Below are 15,636 nucleotides of genomic sequence, written 5' to 3' on the forward strand. Positions count from 1 at the left end.
TTCCGGCTGCCCCGCCCCTCGGCCCGGCCTCCGGCTTCCCGGGGTCCCCCGCGGCGGCTGGAGGAAGCGGGCCGTCATGGCGTTTTGCGGGCCCGGTGCCTACCTGACCCACCAGCAGAAGGTGTTGCGGCTTTATAAGCGGGCGCTCCGCCACCTGGAGTCGTATTGCGTCCACAGGTGGGAGAGGGAGAGCCGGGGCGCGGGGAGGTGACCCCGGGGATCCTCAAAGAGGCTTAGAGGCCTTGCGGGACCGAGCTGTTCAAGGACATGGGGGACGAAGTGGGAAGGCGGCCGTAGACCGGGGTTCGAATCCACGCTTCGTCGCGCCTAGTTGCGGGACCTTGACGAGTTGCTTATCTGTCCCAGGCCTTAGTTTTCTGTTCAGGAAGACCCACGCAGGAGCAGCTCAGAGGGTTGCATGACGATTAAATGAAATAAAGGAGAGTGCCCAAAACTCTAGTTGTGCGTCCAGCGCTCACTAAATAAGAGCTTTCTTCTTGACCTTCTTGTTGCTAATATTAGCAACAGGAATATGCATTGTTTTCTGTAGTCCTCATAACAACTCCAGGAGTTAGGGATTACTTAGCCTTATTTTGCATGTAAGAAAGTAGACATGGGGAGTAATTTGGCAAGGCCCTACAGCTGGTGAGTGGCCCGGCCAAGATTAAAACTCAGGTGCTAACCCCAAAGCATCACCAGTCTCCCACCTCTCCAATCAGCTTTCCTCTTTTTAGCTTCAGACCTTTCCACTGTTTTCACATCCACATGATTCTTTACCAGCCATGTCATTCTCTTTCTTCTCTCCATCTGAGAGTAGTCTTTTTTTTTCTTTTTTTTAATGATTTTTTTAATTATATTATGTTAATCACCATACAGTACATCCCCAGATTCCGATGTAAAGTTTGATGCTTCATTAGTTGCGTATAACACCCAGTGCACCATGCAATACGTGCCCTCCTTACTACCCATCACCAGTCTATCCCATTCCCCCACCCCCTCCCCTCTGAAGTCTTCAGTTTGTTTCTCATAGTCCATAGTCTCTCATGTTTCATTCCCCCTTCTGATTACCCCCCTTTTCTTTATCCCTTTCTTCCCCTACCGATCATCCTAGTTCTTATGTTCCATAGATGAGAGAAATCATATGATAATTGTCTTTCTCTGCTTGACTTATTTCACTTAGCATTATCTCCTCCAGTGCCGTCCATGTTGCAGCAAATGTTGAGAATTCGTTCTTTCTGATAGCTGAGTAATATTCCATTGTATATATGGACCACAGCTTCTTAATCCAGTCATCTGTTGAAGGGCATCTCGGCTCCTTCCATGATTTGGCTATTGTGGACAATGCAGCTATGAACATTGGGGTGCATATGGCCCTTCTCTTTACTACGTCTGTATCTTTGGGGTAAACACCCAGTAGTGCAATGGCTGGGTCATAGGGTAGTTCAATTTTTAACTTTTTAAGGGACCTCCACACTGTTTTCCAGAGTGGCTGTACCAACTTGCATTCCCACCAACAATGTAGGAGGGATCCCCTTTCTCCACATCCTCTCCAACAATTGTTGTTTCTTGCCTTGTCTATCTTTGCCATTCTAACTGGCGTAAGGTGGTATCTCAGTGTGGTTTTGATTTGAATTTCCCTGATGGCTAATGATTTTGAACATTTTTTCATGTGTCTGTTAGCCATTTGTATGTCTCATCTGAGAGTAGTCTTAGGACATAGTCTTAAACATAGATTTTCGTGACCTGGATGCAGTGCATGATGGGATGGCAACCCGGATGTGTGGATGCCGCCACTGCCTCATCAGAATCCTAAAGCCTAGTTCCAGGATAAGGGCTCCTGGGAGAAACCTCTAACCGATGGAAAACTAAGGTCTGGAAAAATTGTGGAGGGTATCCTTAAAGCCCAGTTGCATATTTGTGATTGTTGGAAAGTCATTGACCTAATTCTCTTTGCTAGACAAAAAGATGGCCAGGTTCATTGTTGTAAGATTGTTAGTTTCTTCCCTAATTTTTCCGTATTAATTCATCTGACAAAATTTGCAGCTCGGGTTCTGTGCCAGCTACTGATAAACAAAAATTAAGTCCTCTTTATCAGCTGTAGCAGCTCACGGATTAATGGGGAAGATGGACATATAAACAAATAGATAACAATTGTCAGTCTTATAAAGATGAAGGAAGTTGAGCTGTCTAGAATTCAGGTAAGGCTGAACTGCATCTGGGAATATTAAAGTCCATGGCCCTGGAGGAGAAATAAAAGCGTTTCCTATGATAACACTGACTCAGCGGTTTTTAAGTCTCACTGATGTCGTCTCCCAGGACTTTTCTTTGTCTGTTTGTCCTCAGTGCTATTTGTTCTCCACGGTTCCATCCCAGGTCCTTGTTGTTGGTGTATATGCTTTGGGCAGCCTCATCTGATCCTGGGAGTTGAGTTACCGCCTATGCTCACTTGTCCCTAGAGCTGTTTTCCAGTTATTTGTTAGATAACCTGCAGTTCTCTGAAACTCAGCTTCTCTTACTGCCTTAAAACCAAACTCAAACCTACTTCGTTCTGATTCTCTTCCCAAATGCTCTGTCTCAGCTAATAGCATTATTAGTAATTCAGTCACTCAGCTTTAAGTCTTAGAATTGTTCTTAAGTACTCCCTACTGATTCGGCTGCAGTGACAAGTGACACGTGCTTGTGTGCTGTGTATATTTGGACACTGATTTTGGTAATTCTCTCCGCAGTGTAATAATACTGTAGTTGACATTGAGCAGAGGCGGTACCAGGCGCTGTCTGAAGTGTGTTGATGTTTTAACTCATCAAATCTTCAGGAAGACTTCTAAGATCTAGATCCTGTTATTAACACTTCTGTAGAGGAGGAACCCATGGCTTAAAGACATTAACTTACCCCAGATTACACAGCTAGTAAGCCAAGATTTAGTCTGAAGCGATCTGATTTTAGCAGACACTCTCATAATTCTGTAATGTAAATGTTTCTCTCCCGTCTCCTACCACAGTTGCCTGCTTCAGGCCCTTCTCATCTGTGGCTTGGGTTATTGTCAAAGCGAAATGATCTCTGCTTACTGTTTGTTCTAGAACCCGACTTAACTTGCCTACAATCGTGCAGTTAGTGTCAGAATTAGGATTCAAAGCCACGTGTGTGTGATTCAAACAATACTGTTTCCACTGTGTAACACCCCCCTTCCTACTCATCTTTGTATCTCCAGAATTCAGCACAGTGCCTACATAGCACAAGGTAGGAGGAGCCTCAGTAAGTTGTCGTTCAGTGAGTGTTGAATGATCCTACGGAGGCTATAGTTTTTCTCTTTTGCAGATTATCTTTTTTTGTGTGGTTTTTTTTTTTCTTAAAGATTTTATTTATTTATTCGACAGAGATAGAGACAGCCAGCGAGAGAGGGAACACAAGCAAGGGGAGTGGGAGAGGAAGAAGCAGGCTCACAGCAGAGGAGCCTGACGTGGGGCTCGATCCCATAACACTGGGATAATGCCCTGAGCCGAAGGCAGACGCTTAACCGCTGTGCCACCCAGGCGCCCCTTGTGTGTTTGTTTTAATCAGTGTTCCTTTTTTGGATGAGACGGGGGAAACGTGGTTAGGTTGTGTTTAGTACAGTATTTTTTTTTGCTGCTGCTGCAGCCGTGTGGGGGACTGCTGAGGAAGCAGTCATCATGATGTGGCTGCTCCACTGGCAGGGTCTGGGGCGGCTCCAGGCAGGTCTGCTGCACGTTCAGAAGACGTTAGTAGAATACAGCCTTTTGTCAGACGGTAATCCTGCTCAATTGAGTTGATCACATTTCTAATCTCTAAAACCATTTTGGTTAAAGGGACAAATACCGTTACTTTGCTTGTTTGATGAGAGCCCGGTTTGAAGAACATAAGAATGAGAAGGACATGGTGAAGGCCACGCAGCTGCTGAGGGCGGCTGAGGAAGAATTCTGGCACAACCAGCATCCTCAGCCTTACGTCTTCCCTGAATCTCCAGGAGGGACGTCCTACGAGAGATACGAGTGTTACAAGGTAGGTGAGTGCTACAGTGGTGACCGCCTTCGGGGAGGCAGACAGACTTCTCCTGTCCCACACCTCAGCCCCAAATCCGCTTGCCCCGTTGGGGACAGCTAGGTACATTTTTTTCCAGCGAGTGGTAAGTACTTTCCTATTTCCGGGTGTCCGTTTTTTTCTGTCCCAGGTGACATTCAGCCTCGTCTTTCTGGATTCAGCTCCGAGGTCTTACAATATCTTTTTGGCAAAGCCGTGTGCTAAATTACTTGGTATATAATTCATTTGGGGATCTTAAAGTTAACCAGTTCGGCTTGGTGCTAGTATTTCCGAGCAATTACAGGTAGCATTACCGCGTGGCATCAAGTCGCTCTGGGTATTGAGAGAATGCTGACCAGAGAAGAATGGTGCCAGCTGTCCTCGAACTGACCTCGAGGTTTCTCAGCCCTTGGCTCTTTGAGATGTTCTTTACATCGGTGCCAGCTCGCCCTCTCCTGTTCGTTGTGCAGTGCCTGAAATGTCTGATGCTTGAAATGGTTGTAAGACTCCACAGTCATTTTTGCCTTCTGCCTCCAGAGCAGGCCCTGCGGGTGGCCTGTCCGGGCCTCCTGTGGGCTAACGCGGTGACTTCCCCGACAGGTGCCCGAGTGGTGCTTAGATGACTGGCATCCCTCTGAGAAGGCGATGTATCCTGATTACTTTGCCAAGAGAGAGCAGTGGAAGAAGCTGCGGATGGAAAGCTGGGAGCGGGAGGTGAGTCTTCCATGCCTTTCGCCACGCGGCATGGCCCACGTGGTGAGCGCCCGAAGGGGTTCAGGCCCTTCCCCAGGGGCGGAGGTCCAGAGTCCAGTTACGACAGGTACCGCGGCCGCTTGCCTCTCAGATATGCTTGCGTTTCCAAATGTGGTAAATGGAAGCTGCACAGCCTTCTTGCAAACAGCTGGCAGGGCGTCGCTGGTCTCGTTGGGTTTTCTGCTCCCTGATCTTGCCTCTCCCCTCCTTCCCCTCAGCCTCTGCCTGACCTTGCGGCACCCTCCTGTCCCTGAACTTTCCTCTCCAGCAGCGCCTTGGACGTTTTTCATTCATGATGTCTGACTTAAATTTTGAAAAGCTCTCAGCTTTACCGTAGCGTGAGGAATATATTGGTGGCAAGGGGAGAAGTGGAGAGATCAGTTGGGGTTGTTGCATAATCTTCTGATTACGGCAGCCAGCACCGGGGGGGCGGGGCTGCAGTGAGTAGGGAAAGAGATCAATTCAGGGTATCATTGGGAGGGATATGAAGTGTGACTGGATGTGGGGGACGCATGAGGAACAGGAAGGACTCGAGAATCAGATCCGCTTGGAGTTTGGTGGTGGTCTGTGGAGATAAAGAAGAGGGAAAAACAGGGGCACCAGTCAGTTAAGCATCCGACTCGCGATTTCTGCTCAGGTCGTGATCTCAGGGTTGTGAGATGGAGCCCCATGTCCAGCTCCACGCTCAGTGGGGAGTCTGTTTCTCTGTCCATGTGTGCTCTTTCTCTCCCTCTCTTCTCTGTCTCTCTCAAATAAATCTTAAAAAAAAAATAAGGGAAAAACAAGTGTCAGAGGGACAAGTAAGTGTTTGGTTTTAAATTTGTTGAATTTGCGAATCCTGTGAGACACCAAGTGAGATGTTATCGACAGGCGACTTTGGGTGTAGGGACCTGGAACTCAAAGGAGGGATTTGAGCTCGAAACAAATTTGTGAGTTATCCATTGTTTTAGAAGCCACAGAAATGTAGGAAATCTGTGAGAGAGAGAGGAAAAGTCACAGGCGCTCCCACTTGTGGAGGCCAGGAAAGGAGGCAGCAAAGCACCCAGCAAGGGGGAGAGGTGACCTCGAGTCCAAGAGAAAGTGATTCAGGAATGGCCGGTCAGCGTTGGTCTTCTTTGCTGAAAGTTGCTAAAAGGTGGAAATAACCTCCACAGATTGTGGCTGCTGGAAGGGCATTTGTGACCTTGGTGAGAACCTTTTCTAGAGGGTTTAATCACACTGGTAGGAGTGAGCAGAAGGTAGAGAGAAGACAGCCGTGGGGGAAGGGGGGGAATTCTTGAGAAGTTTCGCTGGAAAAGTAACTGGAGGCCAAGGCATTATTTTGTTTTAAGATAAATGATGCATGTGTGCTGAGAGAAGATTCGGGCTGAAGCAGGGTGGAAGAGGTCAAGGAGGAAAGCTTTCAAGAAGAGCGACGAGATCCCAAGCATGTGTGGAGGCCTTTGAAAGAACGGGTTCTTCCTCCATTAGAATTGTACCTCAGATGCACGTACAGACATCTGGGCTACAAGTTTTGGCAATGGGAAAATGGGGGTTCTGTGTGATGGCTTCTCTGTTTTAGCAAAGAGGAAAAGGCATCAAGTGGGCGCAGCTTGGTCGGAGAATGTGGAAAAGATGTGGGAGTCACGCGGAGGGTGAGCTCGCCGGAAATAATAATAGGGTTGCCAGGTAGTGCTGAAGGCCCGTTCAATTGGGAATAATCAGTGTGTTGTGACATTGGTTCCAGTACTTTTTTTCTTTCTAGCAACACCAGCTGTCTGGGTGCAGTCTGGAAGGTGGATGGTGTGTGTCCGGTGGAGAGTGTCAAGAGATTAGAGGTTATTCCAGAGGGAATGATTGTGATGATGGGACGGAAGTGGGTAAAGCAGGCACAGGGACAGGCTGATGCAGAGAAGGACAAACTGGGTCAAGGATCTGTGAACTGGCCATTTCTGAGTTTCAAAAAGCATTTTCAAGGGGCCATTTAAGCACATGAGCTGGAGAGGGGTTCTGTGGTTAGATGGTGGGATATTTGATTCGTGATTTTTTTTTTTTTTTAAGATTTTAGAGAGAGAGTGCTCACTCAAGCTGTGGGAGGGGCAGAGGGAGAGAATCCTCCAGCAGATTCCCTGCTCAGCACCGAGCCCAATGTGGGGCTCGATCCCAGGACCCCGAGATCATGATCTGAGCCAAAACCAAGTGACAGAGTCACCCCTGTGCCCCTGATTCATGAGTTTGAGTTATACGGGCTCTGGTGATACGGGTTCCAGGATGTTGACTGCAGGAAGTCCTTGGCCAGGGTGAAGTGAGAGGGTCACTGTGACCAAGGAGGGCAGTGCTTGCTAAGAAGTGTCTCGTTTGGAAACGGGAGGTGTGTGTGTTCATGGAGAGCAGCAGGTCCATCCCGCAGTCGGTCCCTGATAACCTCCTCTTCTCCGCAAAACTGTCTTTACCTAGTTCGTCACGCTGCCGTTATTCAACACAACAGCACGTATGCTTGAGACTCACGTCACCCACGATCCAGAATTGAGTTTTCTGGAGGAAGCTTTAGAAAACCATTGATGTGGGGAGTGGGTCTCTTCTGTGTCCTCCTCTATCGGGACAGTGACCGTCTGGGAGATCACTGGAGCTGGGGGTGGGCGGGCAGCATCAGGCTGAACGGAGCACATTTTCCCATGTGATTTCATGGTATTTCTTGTCCTGGTTGCTGGGGGGGGGGAGGGGCTTTAAAATTAACATCTCTAATATACATGAATTAAGGTTTCCTAATGGTGCTTTTGAAGAGCGCTTAGCTGAGACATAAAAGTAAGTATTTTCTGTGGGGGGACAGGTAGGGGACCATAACGAAGGGACTGGTAATAGTCACAGTCTTGCATCGTGAGTAAGAGACGGGATGGGAGGGTTTCTCAGCTCCGCTGTTTTCAGAATGGGAAAACCTTTACAGAGAATTGTTTTTCTGAGTTAAACTGTGGGTATAAACGTAATGCAGGTCTATATAAAAAACACGCCCGTGGTGAAGACCAGAACGCGTGTGAATGTGACACAGACACAAAGCTGCTACTTCACGGCTGCAGACTTTTCCGGTCAGTTGGACTCTAACTGTCCCTCCCTCCCTCCTTTCTAGGTTAAGCAGCTGCAGGAGGAAACCCCAGTCGGTGGTCCCAACACTGAAGCTTTGCCCCCGGCCCGGAAGGAAGGTGATCTGCCCCCGCTGTGGTGGCACACTGTGACCAGGCCCCGGGAGCGGCCCATGTAGAGGGAGAGGAAGACACCGCACCAGTCAGTCGTGCTTGCAAGTGAACAAGTTCCAGAACATGGACGCACTTGCCCTAATAAAAGTCACTCAACACGGTATGACTGCTGTGTTCTTCTGGAGGTTAGCGCGACACCAAGCGCCTATGCCCCTTGCACCTAGAAGTACGGGAAGTGTGGTCAGGTGTCCTCTGTCCCAGGACGTCCTGTTGCAACACGTGTTATCAGGGAGAAGAGCAGAACCAGAAACAAGGTGTACTCTGAGGATCTGAGTAGTGGAAAAAACTCTAGCAGCAGGCTTAGCAACTGGAAGGAGTACAAGGTCACGAGAAGGTATGCAAATACTGAGGACCTGAGATAACCTTCTTGGTTTTGTAAAGATGCCAGGAATGAAATTTTAGTGTGATTAAAAGGGTAACTAAGCAGCACAGATTCAACAAATCACCATGGAGTTTATGGGCTTTGCTTGGGAGCGGAGGTTTGGGGGTTGGGGTGAAACTTCTCTGGGGCAGTTTTCCAGCTCTGCCTCCTGTACTGTAGCTTGGGTTTTCTGCGGACTCCTAGGTCAGGGGGTAGCAGAACTCTTTTTAAGTGTTGGAAGAAGTTTCTTTAAAAGGTAGAGTCGTTTTTAGAACTGTCAGCCAAACCCACTGGCTTTTAGTTGGTGATAACTCATTCGAATTACATCCAAATAGTTCATGAGCGGAGGCTGCTAGTGTTCCTAGGGCTCGGGGCCATCCCAGAAATAACGCTCCTGAGCGCGCCCAGTTGGAGCCTTAGTGCGTCTCCTAACAGTTGACGAAGACTTGAAACTGAATTTTAATAAGTCTTGACATACAGGACTTTTTGTAGTGGTTCTTTATTTGTAATGTAGGCTGAAGCAACTGTTACAAGGTAAGAAGGGAGACACATTACACAATTGTTATTTATACAAGTTTAGAACAAAAACTGCACAGGGAGAGGTCAACTCTCAGTACAAACTAGCAACTAAACCACAATAATTTACCTTTAGAAACGATTTCTTTATTTTTAGCTGTGACACTGCTTTTACAATATGCAAAAACACAAACAGAACTACCCAAGGTGTGTTGTCACATTCTTTCTACATTGAATTTGGCAACATTTTATATTAAATTTATTCAGATTATACTAACGTTTAAAAACTAAACAAGTGAAAAGCTGTACCGAGGTACAGTTACATCCATTTATTTCAAAGGTTTAAAATACCACTTTTATCTATTGTAATTACCTTGCAGTGATTTCTGCTTTTGCAAAAACCATCTCAAGCATCATATGCACAATGCATCAGCTACTTTTAGTCATCAAGATCGGTGGGCTAAACCACAGGCACTACTGTTGCTTATATTCTGTAGAAGGAGCTTGTTTTTCAAAGAAAAAAAGCTTAAATAGTTTCTAATAATCATGCCTTTGCCTTAAAGCCGTAACATAAAATGCCCTTGAGCAATCACAGCAGGGTTAAGTGTTAATATATAGAACAGTGACTATACAGGTATGCTACTCTCACATCCAGTGCAGTTATGTATTAAAGCATAAGGTTATGTCATCGAAGATCAGAGCCAACAGAAACCTGCAGGGTCTGTGGGACCCACCAAGCTCTGGTTCCTTCGAGAGAAACTGACCCGAGTGCTAAGGGGCTGGCTTGGTTTTTTTTTTTTTTTTTTTTTTTTTAAACACTTNCTGTTGGCTTTAGGGAATGGGCATTAGAACAAATTTAACTTTCACTTAAAAAAGACAAGACATAAATCCATTCCAAAAAACATTACCGATAATACCAAAAAAAAAAAAAAAAAAAGGGACAGTATAGTGGTCAAGATTCCCAATGACAATAAATAAATCCTCCGCTCTTCAATGTTTGGAATGATGCCAATTAACTGCCACTTACTTAAAAGAAGAGAAGAAAAACAAGCCCCCAGATCGGTAAACACATTGGCAAGTTGCTAGATTCCAAGCTGGTTACCCTTGTTAAATCCGCTCGAGTTTGTTCAAAATATTTGGGCTTTTCAGCGTGCCCAGCCTGCTGGGCACGGTTAAGTAAAAGGCATTGGCTATATCTAAGAATTCCCTGCTATCATTTTAAAATGTTTTCACATTTTTAAAACTGCCTTACCCTTTTTGGATGTATTTGGATTCAATGAATGTGGGTACGAGAGACGAGTAACTGAAGTGGGGGGCTCTGGGTCTATCCGGTGGCGGCAGCATGCACGGGACTGGAGGTGGGTGCTGTGCACGGTCAAGAGGAATCGTGGGAGAAAGGAAGTCCTTAAACACCCTACAGAAACAAACACTGCAATCCAGTATGGCTTATTTGGATGCATTTACCATGAAGCTACTAGAAATTCAACCTACGAGGCTACTCTTAAATGTTAACAGGATCGGCTATGTTGCCAGTGTGCCCCTCCCACGGCCCTCCCCCCAATCCCACCAGAGTCTACCATCCCCAAATTTACTGCACGGAATATTGCTCATCAGTTGTTCCTCCTGCTTTTCTCAGCCAGAACATACTACGTGTAAATGAAGACTTTACCCCTTGATCCATTTTGTTTGTACATTAAAATAACTTGAATTTGCTTCTAAGCCAGACTACTACAATGCATCTACAAAAGCTCGCAGAAAAAAAGGAGAGAGAAAAGAAAAGGCTAAGTGTATTATCCTTTTTTCTGAAATTAACTACTATATGTTTCCCCTGCCCTGACCACCCCCCCCCATTATGCATTTAAAATTTTACAAAGACTTGTAAAAAAGTTAAATGGAATTTGGCACCTTCAGAAAAATCAAAAGGGAAACTAAGATTAAAATGTGCAGAAAGAAAAAGGTCAATATTTACAAATTAAAAGATCAAATTATGTCAGTTACGTATGTTGCTTTTAATTCTTATCTAAAGGTGTTGAGTACTTTCAAAAGAGCTGTATTCTGAGTTGCCTACAAAATCTTTTGTCTGATTATAGATTGGAATGGATAGAGACAAATTAGTTTTATGAATTAAACAGTTCCTCCCCCACTGGCAGCATTTCTTGGGAGCCTACGCGAGCCTACGAGAAGCGAGGGGCTGAGCGGTCGTTCGTCGTGGTCTTCTTCAGTTTCACGCCCCTTCGGATGGCGTTCAGCATGTCTTCCCCTTGCGGAGTATCTCTCGGGCTCAGGTCTGCGGGGTCACTTTCCGGGATCTGGCCTGGGGAAGCAGTGGCACTTGCGGGATCCCTCTCCTGGTCTTCGGCCTCGCTCTCTGGAATCGCCTGTCTGTGCTCCTCAGGGATACTTGGCTTCGGGCCTGGGAGAGGAGGGTTGACGGAGGCTTGGCCACTCCACATCGAGGAGGGCATGCTGGTGACACCCTGGGGGCCCTCCCCCACAGAGGGCGACTCCGGGCTGTGCTCACCCCTCTCCTCTGGCCCATCTGGAGGTGCCGGCAACACCCCGAGCAGGTCTGGGACGGTTGGGGTCTTGACGGGGATCACGGGGGTCTTGATGGGTATGGGACCGGCGCCGATGGTCCCCCGGCGGACAGAAGGCTTCGTGGAAGGGGTCCGTCGGATGGTTGCCACCCCTGGGGTGACCATAGCCGGTCCGAGGGTGGTGGGGAGGCCGGCCGTTGAGGCTGGGCGCTTGGCTTGGAACATCCGTCGGTAGGACTGGCTGATGTCGCTGTTTCTCGGGATGGTGGAGGATTTGTCAAACTCCTGCTGATCCGCCTCCTGGTCACCACTCACAGAGAAATAATCGTAATCTGAAACTGAGGATAAGATGTGATTGGGACTCTCTGAGGCCGCAGCTTTGCTCTGCGGTTCTCTGGTGTTGGACGAACAGAAGGCTCAAGAGGCAAGGTGCTTTTCCCCCACCTCCTCCCCAGCCTCCCTGTCTCTGTGCCATCCTCGGAAACCCCCGTCTGACAAGTCCCCGCAGGGATCTTCGTCCCGTTCCCCGTGTAACCTGGGCCGCAGGACAGCAGCGGACGCCGCAGGCGCGCACTCAGGCACTCAGATACAGGGGCGCGGTGGGGCGTCTCTGGGGGGGATAAAGGGGGTGCGCGGGAAGAGAAGAGAAACTCCACACACCCTCCAGTGCGGAACTAGACGTGAGACAGGAGCCTCAGACAGCCTACCCCAGCCCGTACACCTTGCTCCTAAGTAACTCGCCGGGCAAAGGCTGGAAAGGAATGGCGCTCCTGGCACTGAGGCCCTGCGACCCCGTACAAATCCGGCTCCCCTGTGCGGTGTGCGCGTGTCCCCTCCGAGAGCGGGGCCGCCAGGGAGGTGGACACCGGCAGCTGCAGCCTCCCCGAGCAGCTCTGAGCCGCAGCACCACGGCCATCTGGGGCCAGGGCAGTTATTCGCTGTGGGGCAGGGGGCCATCCGGCAGCACCCCCTCCCCGTGCGACAGCCACAAGGAGTCCACACGCTGCCCTGTGTCCCCCCCGACCGCAAAATGGCCTTCCATGGAGACCCACTTAGTCTTAGAAGCTTTGACTGACGGGCTGCAAATCAGCTTGGTCAACTCCCAATTTCCTCTGGCCCGGGGCTGCCGTCCTGCTGGCTGGCGCCCGCGGTGCTCAGGGAGTCAGGGGTAGTGGGGGATTTGGCCGGAAGTGTCCAGAACTTGGGGCTCTAAGAGACCCGATAACTACAGATCAGCGCTCCGAAGCGCTCCAAGAGGAGGACGATGGCTCTGGGCCCCTCCTCGGACTCCCCTTCCTCACCTGGCCCTGCTTGGGAAGCCCACCTGCAAAGCCAGGCTGCCTCGTACCTTGGGAGGGGATGGTGTCCTCGGAGCAGCACGGGGTGGTGGTCTGGGTGCTGTAGCCACTGGAGCACTGAAGCGAGTCCCGGCTGCTCCTCTGAGTGTCCAGCTGGAGGCCCCGTGACAGGGCCAGCGCCAGCTCCTCGCACGCCTCCATCTCCTCGCCAGGCTGCAGGTGGGAGGAGAGAGAGAGACAGACCAGCCACCAGGGCCATGAATCCCCTGTCCCATGTCCCCAGAGCCTTTCTGCATACTTCTTCAAGTGGGAGCCTCAATATTACTCCTATTCTCCTCCTGTGAACATCACCCATCTGTGGGTCCTGCCCAGGCTCTAGAAAGTTCTAAGAGTCTGATTTCAGTGCCAGGCTTTTCCCTGGAGGCCTTCTAACCAGTATAGAGCAGGGAGAGGGGGAACGGGGCTCAGATCCCTCCAGACGCCAGGCTGACTCAGCCCCCCGTTGCTGGCCAGCATATGGCCACCAGCCAGGTCTAGATGGGTCCAACTGGCTATAGAGAATAAAAACGTCACCCTGGGGGCACCTGGGTGGCTCAGTTGTTAAGCGTCTGCTTTCAGCTCAGGTCATGATCCCAGGGGTTCCTGTGATCGAGCCCTGCATTGGGCTCCCTGCTCGGTGGGAAGCCTGCTTCTCCCTCTCCCGCTCCCCCTGCTTGTGTTCCCTCTCTTGCTGTCTGTCAAATAAATAAAATCTTAAAAAAAAACAAAACAGTCACCCTGGTGGCAGCTGACACGGTCATGCTCCGTGGTCTCTGAGCTTCCTCGGCCGCAGCAGGCGCGCCGCCCGCGGCAGTGGGGCCCCCTCCGTTGGGGTCGGGCTCCCGCTTCTCCTTGCGGCGCTGGAGGGTGTTCACCAGAGGCTGATCGTAAGGTCCTGGCTTGGCCCAGTCCTAAGCAGAACGGACGTGGTCAGGCGCCGGGGCCTCTGCCTCCATTTGGGGGGCTGTAGAACCCTCCGGACAGCCGCCCACAGAAGGCAGCCGGGCCCTCTGGGGAAGCTCAGGCGAGGACAGGCCGGCAGGCGCTTCTGCCAGGTCCTCACCCGGCTCTAAAAGAAGGGAGTGCAAATTCCTCTGGGGGCCCCCTGGGAATCTCCCCTTTCCTCCTATCTGCCCAAAGATGAAAAACCCTCAACAACCAGGCAGGCACCTGCGGGGGACTCCTAGTTGACAGCCACCCGGCAGCTGACCAATGTCTAGGACGTCTGAAGGCCCCAGCCCGTGGAGAGCAAGCCCCCCCTTCCAGTGTCTGAAGGCACCCGCTCTCCTCCAGCCCAAATGTCTTCACTTGAGCCAAGTGGCCACCAGGGGGCACTAACGGGATTCAGCCACTCCCCCTGAGGCTCAACCTCCACTTCCAGGAAACTGGGCCCCAGAGGGCACTCAGGACGCGCCCCTCGGAGGCCCTCATAGGGAGGGAAGGCCTCTGGGGTCAGCAGAAAGACTTCTGAGGAGTCTGAGGGGTCCACACTACTTGTGAGGAATTAAGTCGAGACCGGCTCAAAAGGCCACAGCCTAGGGTCACCTACTATTCAAATCAGGGACACCACCTCTCAAAATAGAGTATCCTTCTGGACTTGCTAGGAAATCATTTTAAAACTTTGTTTTTGTGTGAAGGCAAACACATTTTAATAGTAAACAAATGAGACTAAAAAATAAAGTCTCCATTTACTTTTGAGGTAAAACATGGTGAACCAACCCATAGTTTGGATTATGGTTCTGTTCCCACGGCCCAATAAGGGACTGGGGGGGGGGAGTGTGGGGCATGTGGCCGGGGAGGGAGTGGCTCCAGGCCCCTGGTAATACTGACACCTGACACCGTGCAACGGCCCCCAGCAGGGCAGAACTGCCCAAGGCCCTGTCTGGGTCTGCCATCTACCCGGGCTTAAGGAAGGTGTCTTCCAGGGAGCCTCTCCCACCTCAGCTCCGCGTGGAAATCTCTCTCTCAGATCTGCCTACTGCTTTTTGGTTCTTCCCGGTGGGAACTTTCTTAGGGAGAGGTGTTCTATGGGGAGGAAGGCAGAGTGTGGAAGGGAGGGGTGAGGGGGGTCAGGATGAGGATCGTGGGACAGAAGAGGGGGGGAGCACAGAGCCGTGAGAGAGGGTGGAGGGAGAGGAGGGGAGGGAGGAGAGACACAAACCTTCCAGCTAGGGATCTGAGATGACGGGAACATGCCGGGCCCAATGGTGTGATAATGAGCGAAGTCTGGAAGGTGGACAGAGGTGACCCGAGGGAGCAGGCGGGAGGCAGGCAGGCAATGAGGGGAAAGGCTTGCCCCCACGGGCCCCACATGGGACTCACTTGGCAAACTACAGTGAGAAAACCCGTTAGACAACTGGAAACAAAACAAACAAAAAAGGGGGGAAAAAAGGAAAATAAAATTAATATAACAGGATGAGTGTGGAGGCACAAGATGGCATTGACATTCAAGGGAGGAGGGGGACCGGAGACTTGATGAGTCAAACAAGCGGCGGGGCTCTGCTGCTCGTGGATGACCCGTGGGGCACAAAGGGCCACGGGGCAAAGAGTGCAGTGGGACACCAGATGAGTGCTCGGTCAAGGACGTCATTCATCTACATTTTGGATAGTGTGGAGACTGATCAGGGTCCTTCATCTGTGGCCAGCGCAATGGTTTTTGATCATTTAGCCAACGAAGCAGAATTTCACAGTGAGCGTGACTTGCTCGTCTCATTATGCAAATGTAAAAATTCTCAGGCGTCAACTAAATCTGTTCATTCTAGGTTTCTGAAATCATCTCACTGTTTAAGAGCAGATTCCAAATCGGGGTGAAGGGGGAGGAGGGGAGGGCAAATGAAAAGGCAGAAAAGCGCACAGCCTCTGCTGT

At 50.0% G+C, this 15,636-nt stretch overlaps 2 protein-coding genes across 15 annotated transcripts in view; one reads left to right on the forward strand and one right to left on the reverse strand.

The window, feature by feature from the left end:
* Positions 1-5: 5 nt before the first annotated feature.
* Positions 6-8,122, forward strand: NDUFB9 (NADH:ubiquinone oxidoreductase subunit B9). Its single transcript, XM_011237177.3, has 4 exons — positions 6-177; positions 3,826-4,018; positions 4,637-4,750; positions 7,893-8,122. Exons 1-4 carry the CDS (start codon positions 77-79, stop codon positions 8,022-8,024), a joined length of 540 nt encoding a protein of 179 aa, XP_011235479.1. The 5' UTR covers positions 6-76; the 3' UTR covers positions 8,025-8,122.
* A 1,602-nt stretch (positions 8,123-9,724) lies between these two features.
* MTSS1 (MTSS I-BAR domain containing 1) overlaps positions 9,725-15,636 on the reverse strand; it is a 157,465-nt gene continuing 151,553 nt past the window's right edge. For 7 of the 14 annotated variants that reach the window (XM_034668595.1, XM_034668594.1, XM_019809858.2 and 4 more), the window contains 3 exons: positions 13,508-13,681; positions 12,782-12,944; positions 9,725-11,771 (listed from right to left, as the gene is read on the reverse strand). In XM_034668595.1, coding sequence (XP_034524486.1) covers positions 11,071-11,771; positions 12,782-12,944; positions 13,508-13,681 — 1,038 coding nt within the window. In that variant the 3' untranslated portion in view covers positions 9,725-11,070. Of the gene's footprint in view, positions 11,772-12,781; positions 12,945-13,507; positions 13,682-14,931; positions 15,127-15,636 lie in introns of all 14 variants that reach the window. The other 7 variants (XM_034668593.1, XM_019809857.2, XM_019809861.2 and 4 more) reach the window with 2 other exon arrangements.

This window comes from Ailuropoda melanoleuca, chromosome 9 (genome assembly GCF_002007445.2).
Source record: "Ailuropoda melanoleuca isolate Jingjing chromosome 9, ASM200744v2, whole genome shotgun sequence".
Classification (NCBI taxonomy): domain Eukaryota; kingdom Metazoa; phylum Chordata; class Mammalia; order Carnivora; family Ursidae; genus Ailuropoda; species Ailuropoda melanoleuca.

What these genes read in the sequence shown, in the direction of transcription:
- NDUFB9 (XM_011237177.3), top strand. Translation starts at nt 77, where the DNA reads ATGGCGTTTTGCGGGCCCGGTGCCTACCTGACCCACCAGCAGAAGGTG. An exon ending in GAGTCGTATTGCGTCCACAG is followed by an intron (nt 178 to 3,825) that starts GTGGGAGAGGGA and finishes TTTTGGTTAAAG; the next exon opens with GGACAAATACCGTTACTTTG. An exon ending in AGAGATACGAGTGTTACAAG is followed by an intron (nt 4,019 to 4,636) that starts GTAGGTGAGTGC and finishes CTTCCCCGACAG; the next exon opens with GTGCCCGAGTGGTGCTTAGA.